Here is a 12,024-nt window from a genome sequence, read left to right on the forward strand (position 1 = left end):
CAAAGCTTATATTTTCTGATCTTAGAAGCTAAAGATGTGAAAACACTGCCACGTATATGAACGTAAGTAGAAGATGTCATGAGATTTCCCTCTGGAAGGATGGTTCTATTTTGCCCCCACTGGCAACTTGTATAAAGACACTTACAGAATAATCTCTATCTTCTACCCCACCCCTCCCCTGCCTCCTGAAAAGTCCAGAGTCCAATGCTAGTTGTGGTAAGATTGGAGAGGACTAAAGAGTACACTGGGCTGGGGAGAGAAGGAAGAGGAACTGGCATTCACTACAGAGCTAGGATGTACCAAGGTTTGATTCTTTACCTTCACAGTCTCCCAAAATCTTCACCACAGTACTGTGGATTTCTCCAAAATGCAGACAGGAAAGAGAGCTATAGAAAAATTAATGACCTTCACAGAGGCAAAAGGCAAGTTGTTCATGGACCTTAATGAGCACTCAAGTCTTTCGATTCCTAATCCAGTTCACTTCTTACTATTCTGCTCTGACTCTATAATAGGAAACAATACTCATAAAATGTCCATGGCTACCTATCATAATAAAAAATTAAGAAAATAACCGACTAAATGTATTTTATCCCAGTTAATCATTTATGGAATCACAATCTGATTTCTGGCCTGGCTGATTATAAAGCTCATTCTACATTACTTATGTATCCTTCCTTTTAGATTGTAAATATATAAGCCCCATTAAACTAAGGAATGCATTCCTGTGTTCATTGTTGAAACTCTTGTGTCTGGCACTATGCTTGTCATGGAATTATTATTTTCCAGGCAAATGCATATTAAATAAATATAAACCATTGAGGACATGGCGTCATTGGGTCCCAACTGGAAATGGTTTAATGTGGTTGATGTAATGTTGCATGAAGTAATTTTTACCTCAGTTGACTGACCTGTCTCTCTCTCTCTCCCCCTCTCTCCCTCTGTGCCTCTCTCTCTTTCTTTCTCTCCCACTGCTTACCTGACCACAGGCCCAAACTGGTTCATAATCTAGAGGGAAGGAGTGATGCTTAGGCTCCCCTGAAATCCCAACCTAAGTGAAACAACAAATAACAGGAAGAGGGTGCCCCATTTTCAAAACAGGACTTTCATTACTTGTAGAGCTGGATTTAACAATGTACCTTGGAGTATGGACAAAATTGGGCTTGTTACTTTTTCTTTACCCTCAAATCCAGAATCCTGGGATTCCTTTCTGGAAGTAGATCTGAGGGCCTGGAAGACTCTGAGCTGCCTCTGTTAGCAGGAGAGGACATGAGGCTGAATCAAGTCTACCCTTAGGTACTTGGGTACCACGGAGAGGGGGCGGGAGGAAGAAGAGAGTGAGGACCTCAACTTTCGCTTTAGACAGACCACTGAATCATTCTCACTGGTATTACTCATTCCTCTTCCAATAGTAAAAAGCATGTGAGGAGCAGAAGACACAAGGGGATCAGAGGCCTTCTCGCCAATGGGAAAGAGTAAAAATCCTGTCCCTTCCATGAGTGTGTGCAGAGGGAGGTACTAAGCTAACCACTGTCCATAATGATATGAGATGAGAAACACTGGAAATGAACGAATGGGGAAAGAGAAGAGCAGAGAAAGCATGTGACTTATTTTGAGTCCCTTTTAAAGCTGGGTGATCTACGTGTTTCCCAGCTGTATCGTTCAGCTATTTTTTGCCTCTTTTGTCATGTGAGCTAACAGCAAGACAGCATGTCAGAGCTCAGAGCAATCCCAGCACCACTGGTTGGGAAATTTAACTAGGTGTCCTCAAACCCTGCTGTTAACTAAGATTTCTGTGATGCAGTAGGCTTGAAAGCCAAATAAAGCAACCCCTTTAATTTACACTAAGTAGGGTGAACAGATTTTCAAGTGCAGCAATTTGAGCCTGTGGGCAGGCAGGTACCACCAGAGAATGACAGAGATAAAACAACAGCAGCTGGAAAAGGCAGCCTAGAAAATGTCTCCCAAAATAGCATAAACCCTTGAAAACAACAGTCTCAGGGGAGTCTAAACCTAAGATAGGATTCAAGGTGAATCAGAAGTGGGTATTCAAATAAAAATCTATTTAGAAGATTAGCATAGAATGAGTTGACAAGAGAAAAAATTTATGGATTAAATAGGCATTATTTAGAAGATATTCCCATAATGAGTTATCTACTTTATTATTCAATTACATTTATGTTCTGCTACTTTATTTATTTTTTAATTGTAATTTTTTTATTGGAAAACAAATATACAACTTGGAATGGATTTGAGGCAAATTGTGCCATAAGCAGATTTTCTTTAAGTGGCTAAAACAAAGTTTAAAAAGCAAGTAACAATAAAAGAAAATATTTCTGTTACAGGACCAGCAGTACAAAAAAATAGTGTACGAGTACCTGGATAAAACACCCGTTTTGCAATAGTGCAACTTTTAAGTACATATTGTTGACTGCCCATAGTCCACGCAGAGTTACAACTCCATACTTCAACAACAACATGCTGACAGTTCCTAAAGAAAACTACTTAAAGAAAAAGGCATCACCCAGACGTTCCCTCATTTGACCAACTTCATCTAAGTTTAGAGGTGCAGAAGGGCTTATTAGATATATCCAGAGTTAGCCACATGCAACATGTTACTTGATCAATTTTTCTAAAATAAGGTTTCAGGACAATGACAGTAAGATAAGGGAAGAAAACATGGAGGAATGAAGTCCTAATTACCATACATGCATATTTTTTTTGAAAATAGGAGGAATCCTTTTATAGGTAAGTTACAAACAAAGAAAAGGCAAATAAACAATTTTGTACAAGAAATTTAACACATTCTGTACAATGTCTTCACTTTGCTGTCATCATTTGTACAAACTCTTCATAGTTTACTTGACCATCACCATCAATATCTGCTTCCCTGATCATTTCATCAACCTCTTCGTCTGTTAACTTCTCTCCAAGGTTTGTCATCACATGGCGGAGCTCTGCTGCACTAATATAGCCATTACCACCCTTATCAAACGCAAGGAATGCTTCTCTAATTTCTTCTTCACTGTCTCTGTCTTTCATCTTTCTTGCCATGATTGTCAGAAATTCCAGGAAGTCAATTGTGCCATTACCATCAGCATCCACCTCATTAATCATGTCCTGTAACTCTGCTTCTGTGGGATTCTGCCCAAGAGACCTCATTACAGTTCCCAACTCCTTTGTTGTTATAGTTCCATCACCATCCTTGTCAAATAGTGAAAAAGCTTCTTTGAATTCTGCCATCTGCTCTTCAGTCAGCTGGTCAGCCATGCTGCAAGCGCTACCAGTCTCCGGGACTCGACTACACAACCACTCAGCTCGCTCGCTCCACTCGGACTAATTCTGTTCTGCTACTTTAATCGACTTATTTTATGCCTAACAGAAACTCAATACATGGTTGATGAGTAAATCTCCAATCAGAATTCATCCCTCCGTTACCTCTATGCCTAAGGAACAGAGTCTGAATCTGTTGCAACAATACCCCCTGTGTGGAAGTCTGGAAAGAAAGTAGAAAGATTTTTGACAAGTACAGTGATTGAAGAAAGAAACAGATTTGACAGATTCCAGAGGAAGAAGCAAGGACCACGATGACGAGGGAGAGGTGAAATTTTGGGTGGGTGCAATGAGGAAGGAGGAAACCTCCAGAATGATGGCCAGGTTTGGCGTGAATAAATGGCTAAACTATCAGTTCTCCCAAAAGAGGGTTACCTGATTTATAATGTTTGACACATCCCTTATCACACAAAAGTGCTCGATTGCTTGAATTGTTTTGAATAGTGTGTTTTCATTAGTGCCAATAATAAAAACATAATTAAAAGCATGTTTGTAGTGAGAGGCAATAAGTTCATTTTTGCACATGACAAATTTAAAGTTCTTATGGGACCACTAAGCAAAGAGGTCCCATTGCTTGTTTGATATGTACGAATGGAGCAGATGGGAAATAGGGTCTAGATTTGTAGATATGGTGCTGATGAGATTATTGAAAGCAACACAGTATAAAGAGAATATGTAACCTGAGAAAAGAAGTCAGACATTGGAATATCAACATTTAGTGAAGTGATAGGTAACTATGATGAGACAGGGCTGGAATAGCCAAAGATGTAGGAGAAAGTCCAGGGCAAACTGGTTTCACAGAATTCAAGGTGGAAAAAAAATCATGTGGAAGAGAGTACTCAACTGTGCATTTCACTGGATATAAATTTTATATCAATTAAAAAAAAGACCACTTACCCTCAGACATCCTTAACTAATTTGTTTTGGCCTAGATTGTTTTGCTTCTAGAGATTCACTGCCTCTACTGGTGTGTTGAAACAGCAGCCTCCAGTGGTTATGGTTGTGGAGAACTAGGATTTATGGACTAGGTACGTTTTTTTCACATAGTACATGCTCAACAAAGTGAGTTGAACTAAATTAATTGTTCTTCAGTCACAAAGAAACAAATGCTTTCCGTGACGCTCTCTTAGGGCAAAGAACATTGGCTTAAAGTGAAGATCCTGGGACTATGCTGGTAAAACAGTCAAGACTGTTTGCTTGAAATACTGAGCCACGGTCCAATCGTTGTTTGCTGGCTGCTGTGGCAATCTGAAGCTCACAAGATCAGCATCTTTGCTCTCCCTTCCCCTCAATTTTTGGTTGTTATGGTAGGGACAGCAAGCCAATAGTTATGCTTAGCTCTGAGTATATGATCAATTATTTCTTTCTTCATAGTATGCTTTCTTAAAAAGCCAAAAAGTGCATTTTTACCCTAACAAGCCTTTTAAAAGTTGCTCATAGTGTGCCACTGACAACAATAGTCCTAAATTTCAATTTCTACTCCACCTCTCAGACTTGCTTTATCTTTTTTAGATCTTCTTTTCTTCTCACCCGACGAGAACGTTTTTCCAGACCTCAAGAATCTTGAGAAATCCACTGAGTCCACAACACCAGACACTGGGGTCTTGCAGAGGCACACAGTTACTAAACAGTTGCTGACCCTTCCTTATAGCTCTCTATCACTTTCTTGTTTCCACTCGTCCGACTTCGGAGCTCTCTTGAAAGCCCATCTCCCTTAAGCTACATTAAGCCCCTCTCAATTCCACCCAACATTTTTCAATGGCTCCCTGCTTCCTTAATCTCTACTTCCCATCTATTCCCCTGGTAAAAGTTAGCTTCTCTAAATTCTTCACTTATGTTTTGCATTGACATGCCTTATGTCCAGTCATTTCAGTGAAAAGAAATATCCTAAAAGGGAAGGATTCACCAAGAAGAATGAGGACCATTGATGGATTATACTTTTGCGTGTGTCTTTGAAATTCCAAATTCATCTTCAGCACGTGGTTATATCATATGATGAAGTGAAATATCAATATGTTTAAAAATATAATTTTGTATTTGTGATTAAATCTAATTTATTGAAGCTATATTTCTATATATACACACACACACACACACACACACACAAATGGCTATGTTCACAGTTCCCTAAATCTACCATATTTTAAAAATGTAAACATTTTTATATTGGTAGCTACATTACCCCACTGTTTTACTCACTTTACTTAAAAAAAATATTTGCCTTCTTGTTAAAGGAAATCTAAGTACGGTAAAAAAAGTTACTTTAAAACTATAAAAAGATATATCAGAAGAAAAAAAAAGTATGAGAGGCATGTAGGAATTTCAGAGTTTTCTCATGGGCATGGTGAAGTGAACACTAGAATCAAGTTAGAGTTCTACCACATACTAGTCCTATGTTTCTGGACAAGTCATGGAGTCTATATTCATGATCCATAGGGATGCTGTCAGAACCAACAAGATAACCTACCTAAAATTGCTGTGTGCTCTTGTGTTCTCCCAGAATTGTAGTGAATGGGAATTATTTGGATTGTGTGGAAACAAGTATATAAAGCAAGCTCCAGAAGAATTCTGTTTTCTTTGTTTTTCTGATCAGGTTCGATACTATGATCAGACGCATTATATAACCTCTAAATGCTCTTGTTCACTGTAGAATATAACTAAGTACTTCTATTCAAAACCAAATCATGTTACCCATCTGACTATAATAACTCACACGCTGGGTTGGCCAAAAGTTCCTTCGGGTTTTTCCGTGGATGTTACGAAAAACCCAAAGGAACTTTCTGGCCAACCCAATATTTTGAATTCAAAAATCTTTGGATTAGAATGCTTACATGCCAATAACTCTAGCCATTGGTGTTGACATATAAAATGAAGGTAAATGCAGCATCTTTCTTACACATTTCACTACTGCTCAGCAAATGGCCCACAAAAGGAGTATAATACATATACTAAATTTGATGGCATAAATCAACGGATAAATGAATGACCAAATGAATGACATACAGAAGCTACGGCATGTTGAGGCAATGAATGCACTGAGTGACTGATGGGAGTCACGGGGTTGTGAAGTTGCTGGGAAGCCCACCTCACACTTCACATCTGGCAAACCAAATCACTCATTTTGAAGCTGTGTAACTTCCAGCTACACAGCTTCTGAACCTCAGGCAGGACTGCTCACTCAGAACTATGTCTATCCCTCCTTAAGATCACCTGCCATGCTGCACGACAACTGGCACTGGCATTTGGCCTGTCAGACCACAGACCCCCTGGAGGACGAGCTGTGCATTTCTGAACACACAGAGCCTGGGACTGTGCCTGACACACACAGAAGGTCTTAACAAGAAAGTAAAGAGCTAGTTGAATAAAAGAGTACTTTACATTTCACTTGAACTCCTTACTGAATAAAGACAATAATTTTCAGGGAAAAAAAAAGAAAACGAAAAACCCATCAATTAAGTAATAAGCTCAGTAGAGCTGGGAAGGAAAAAGAGTAAAACAGGCAGTCATAGCACAGCTGAAAAGCAGACTCGACCATTTATTCTCCTTCTGCACTTAAAACATTTGAGAATGCCATTCTCAGAAAATTACTATAAACGTTCTCATTTATATAATAGGAGAAGCCAGTGCGTGTTTTCCTTCTGTAATTACTGTTATCCAAGAAATCCCATTCAGTGCACACCCCCACCCCTTTCCTTCCCAAAACCACAAAGATTCTCAATTACCATTTAGTAGGTGTCCTTGTATACGGGCACTAGATGATGAGAAAGTAAGTTCTACCCCCTCCTCCTTCGAGCATAAATAAAATGAGGGCAGGGGTTTCTCATTTACTTTGTTCTCTGCTCCTTCCTCAGCACTTCGAACTGTACCTGGCACAGAGCAGATACTCAATAACTAACTGTTGCTTGAATGACTGACTACATATTTGATAATAAAGTCATAAATCTTCTCAGCTGAAAAATCTTTGTTTTCCATTCTTAGTATTTGCTTTTTTTTGGCATGATATCTAAATGTAACCAAAGAAAACTAATAGAAAAAATTTTAAAGATACCTATTAATTTTTTATACATATTCTTCATTCATTCTCTTTACTCCAATTTAAATCTGAAAATTCATATTAAGCAGCCAGAAGTGTCCTAACTAAACTCAAGAAAATGGAGGCAATGTCTTCAGATTTACTGATTTTAAAATCAGTGTGTGAGTTGACTAAATTTGTTTATAGCAGTTTTTGTTGAGCAGAAAGTTTTAAGCATATTTCTTAATGCTTTCATTGTGCAACTTAACTTTTTTCCACTGTAAACATACAAAAATGTAAATATGCAGTGAATCCATAAGTGATCTGAGTCCTCTTAGTTCACTCTGCCTTCCCACAGGTGTGTATTCCTCTAGCACTAATCTCTGAATTCTATTCAAAGCAGTGCTGATCAATATAGAAGTCCTGAACTTAACTACTTCGTTACTGCAGAGTTTACAGAAGTGAATTCTAGGTGAAATTTCTAAATTATGCCTTGTTACCACTGGAGATATTAAGTATAGGGCAATTTACCCTGTGTTGCCATACATTTCACAAAGCTGCTAAGTTAAACACACTGAAAAAATAACTGCAATGGCAATTTTAAAATTTCTAAACATTTAGAATATTTCAAATAGACTAAAAGTTACCTAGGGGAAAAAGTAATGTATATTCACCACAACACAGATTCAGTTTGCCAAATTTGCCTCAAAATTTTTGTTTTTAATGGACGAGATCTTCACAGATATAGAGATATAGCTAAAGCTTTCTGTGAACTGCTGCTCAATCTCCCACGTCCTCCCCCCACCAGCCCTTTCCCAGGCACTCCCTCTAATGACTTTGGTGATTATCATTACTGTCCATATTATTCTTTTACAAAATATTTCTCCCTAAACAATATTTGCAATATTTTCCCTGTTACTTTAAACTTTATATAAACTGTATTTACAACATGCTCAACATAGAATAACACCCGATAAATGCTGTTAGTCTTTTTGTCTTTTTGCCATGGCATATGCTTTTTTTTTCTCTCGACACTGCATTTGAGATTTACTATGTTGAGACATGTAATTATGATTAATTCCCTTTAGCTGTGTCACTGGGCTCTAATCAAACCACTCCTGTCTGAAAGCATCTTTTTCTTTCTTTCGCCCAGCAGCTCCCGGGATCCAGCCACCAGCTCAGGAATGCCCCTCCCCCAAGACTATTTTCTTTGACCTTGTTTTTTTAAAACACTGTCTTGGTATAGAGTCATTTTTTCTTGTAATTTAAATAGGCCTAGCATTATTGTTTCCATTTAATGGACATGAGATAATTTAGAGGTTTTAAAGTGATTTTATGTATAGACCATGTAAACTGAATAAATAAATACATGAAAGAACAAGTAAAAGAAAGACCTTGTAATAAACATTACGTACTGTATTTAATTTTTTAATGCAAATGATTCCATAATTAAGTCTGTATATGTTTCCCTGCTCATATACTAGGGAATTTTTCTAAAGTCACAGCTAGTAACAGAACTGCTAGGTTAAAAATGGGTACAATTTTACTTACTAGATACTACACAATTGTTCTGCAAATTAGGCTTATCAAGCTATGCAAAAGACAATAGGGTCTAAAAATGTCCCTTTCTAAACACCCTTACCAACATTTGGTATTGTAAGAATTTAAAATATTTTAACGATTTCCTAGATCTCGTTGTTTCTCATATATTTCACCAATTTCTAGTGAAGTTGAACATCTTATCAATTCTTTACCCATCAGTCCAGTACGGTCCCTTCTAGAAATTGCCTGCTTCGATCCTCACTTGTCCATTTTCCTATTAGTTACTGTCCTGCTAATTTATAGAAATTCTTTATAACTATGAAATATTGATCCTACATTGTTTACATGTGTTGCAAACATCTACTCCCAGTTTGTGACTTGGCTGTTTATAGTGATTTTTATTGAACAGGATATTTTTATGTGGATCAATATGTCAACTCTTTTATTCAAGGTTCGAATTTTACATTTCATTAAAGAAACTCATTCTTATTTTAAGTTTATAAGAAATCATCTTACATTTTTTTTAATTTTAATATTTTATTTACATAATTAGGTATTTAACCTAAATGCAACAGATTTTTTTTTTATATTTGAATGGTATAGATTTTTTTTTCTATATGGATAACATAGTACTTCCAGGTTAGTTATTTACCAGTCCATTTTTTTCTTCAGTGATGTGTAATGTCATCTCTATTATGTATCACGTTTACATTCACAAGCAGGCAACGGCATCCTTTCCCTGATTTAAAAAATCTAGATCAAGAGGACAGTAAGTTGTTTTAGTCAGCTCAGGCTGCCATAACAAAATGCCACAGGCCAGGTGTCTTAAACAACAGACATTTATTTCTCACAGTTCTGAAGGCTGCAAAGTCCAAGATCAAAGTGCCAGCAGATTCAGTGTCTGGTGAGAGCTGATTCCTGGCTACAGAGGGCCTCCTTCCAGCTTGTGCGTACATAGCCTTTCCTCCGTGTGTGCTTGTGGGGAGGGAGTTGACTCTCCTGTCTCTTCTTATGAGGACACGAATCTCATCATGAGGGCATCACCCTAAACCTAGCTACATCCCAAAGGCCCTCCAACCATCACACTGGGGGTTAGGGTTTCAATATATGCATTTCGAGGGGGCACACAAAACACTGAGTCCGTAACACAGGTGCTCAGTAAGTGTTCTTTGATGCATCAAAAAGTAATTTAGGGCTTCCCTGGTGGCGCAGTGGTTGAGAGTCCGCCTGCTGATGCAGGGGACACGGGTTCATGCCCCGGTCCGGGAAGATCCCACATGCCGCGGAGCGGCTGGGCCCGTGAGCCATGGCCGCTGAGCCTGCGCGTCCGGAGCCTGTGCTCCGCAGCGGGAGAGGCCACAACAGTGAGAGGCCCGCGTACCGCAAAAAAAAAAAAAAGTAATTTAAACTGATTCTCTGCAGCAGCCTATTACTGAAACATCTTTTAAATCATCTTTCCTCTCTATGAATATAGAGCTAACCCTAGCTGTAGAGGAGCCACATCATTTGGGTATTTAGCTTATAATATTCTAATTGTACACATCTAGGGAGATAAAGAGAGAAGGAGAGGAACAGGAATTTAAGTAGCCTGAGTGAGTCTGCCTGCCCTTCCATGCACTAAATATAACCAGGAGGGTAGTGAACAGGGAGACACAAATTAACTGTGCCTACAAGGGGTGTCGGTCCCTGGGAACCTCTCTCAGAGTAATCAGCTTGCAGTGTGTGCAGTGTGGTTCTAGTTTAAATATATGCATTTTTCACATATGTATTTTACTTCATAGAATTGTACACAAATCTATTTACGCTGCACTTTATGTCAAACTTAACGGATTTCTAAAGGCATTTTTTTTACTATACATGGTTTTTGCCGTAAGTGCTGACTAAACCCTAATTGCTGAGTCAGACACTACTCCACCGTAATCAGTGTGTCAATAGAACATCAAAATACTCTTCTTCTTTAAACAAGAGGTCAGATAAAAAGAAGCTTCTAGTCTTCACTCACAGGTGAACCAAGAGGTACAGGGATAAGAGTGATTTCTGAGATAAAGCCAGCATGAAATAGAAAACTAGTGAGGATCTGCTGTATAGCAAGGGGAACTCTACTTGGTGCTCTGTGGTGACCTGGATGGGAGGGAAATCCAAAAGGGAGGGGAATATGTGTATACATGTGGCGGGTTCACTTCACTGTGCCGCAGGAGCTAGCACAACATTGTAAAGCAACTATACCCCTGATAAAAAAACAAAAATAAAAACAAAAAACCCCAGCATGTCTTAGTTTCCAAGGTAAACACAGGTATACCAGGACCCTGAAAACCTGGAAACAGAGCCTCCGTCCACCAGCAACAACTGGGCAACAACAACTTGGCCCTTTCCTCCTGGATGAAGAAATGAGTTTGCTGACACTGTGTTTGTTTCAAGACCCAGAAAGTGCCAAATACTATGAAGTCACAGAAATGAACATGGCACGTTATGGTGTAAGCTGCTCTTCTCAAAAGATGGCAGACACATTGTATAGAAAAGGTTTGGCTGTACCAAGAAGTGAGTTTCTCAAAGCTACAGAGAGAATGACTTTGCAGGGACAGTGGCATTGCTGAGAAGGTGAGTCCTTTAGGAACACTGTTGACAAACAAAGCTTTGCTGATAGTGGCTACACCTGCCAATTCTCTGTGTGGCTAACTCACTTCTGATAACCTTTTATATCAGCTTGTTATGTCAGGAACTTAATCCAGCCCAGCAGTGGTTTTGTGGTGCTGTCCAGACAACCTATTCTCACCTGAAATGCGTCAATGGCTGTATCTATCCAAAGGCAAGTAAAATTAGAATAATTTTCCCAACAATTTATTATACCATGATAATAGTTTACCTGAGGAACTGGGAGCAGAATTCATTCCCCATTCTTTAATGCATGATTCCTTTCTGACTCAATCACAGGATATTAGCTCTTCTAGGTATCTCAGAGATTACCAAGTCCCATAATTTGGATAAGAATCTGAAAAGTAGAGGCACTGAGTAGTCCACAGTCACAACGCTAAGAGGCAGAGCTGGTCTTAAACACCGCTTTCCTAAATCTTTGCATCCTAAATCTTTGCTCAGCATTTGCATCCACAAAGCCAAATGCCAATAAGCTAATCAGGATCCTA

At 38.7% G+C, this 12,024-nt stretch overlaps 1 protein-coding gene across 1 annotated transcript; it reads right to left on the bottom strand.

Moving 5' to 3' along the window:
• Positions 1-2,254: 2,254 nt before the first annotated feature.
• On the bottom strand, positions 2,255-3,322 carry LOC132527838 (calmodulin-1-like). The gene has a single exon (XM_060163877.1). It carries the CDS (start codon positions 3,265-3,267, stop codon positions 2,818-2,820), a length of 450 nt encoding a protein of 149 aa, XP_060019860.1. The 5' UTR covers positions 3,268-3,322; the 3' UTR covers positions 2,255-2,817.
• Between the last annotated feature and the right edge of the window lie 8,702 nt (positions 3,323-12,024).

This window comes from Lagenorhynchus albirostris, chromosome 10 (assembly GCF_949774975.1).
Source record: "Lagenorhynchus albirostris chromosome 10, mLagAlb1.1, whole genome shotgun sequence".
Lineage (NCBI taxonomy): Eukaryota > Metazoa > Chordata > Mammalia > Artiodactyla > Delphinidae > Lagenorhynchus > Lagenorhynchus albirostris.

What these genes read in the sequence shown, in the direction of transcription:
- LOC132527838 (XM_060163877.1), bottom strand. Translation starts at nt 3,267, where the DNA reads ATGGCTGACCAGCTGACTGAAGAGCAGATGGCAGAATTCAAAGAAGCT.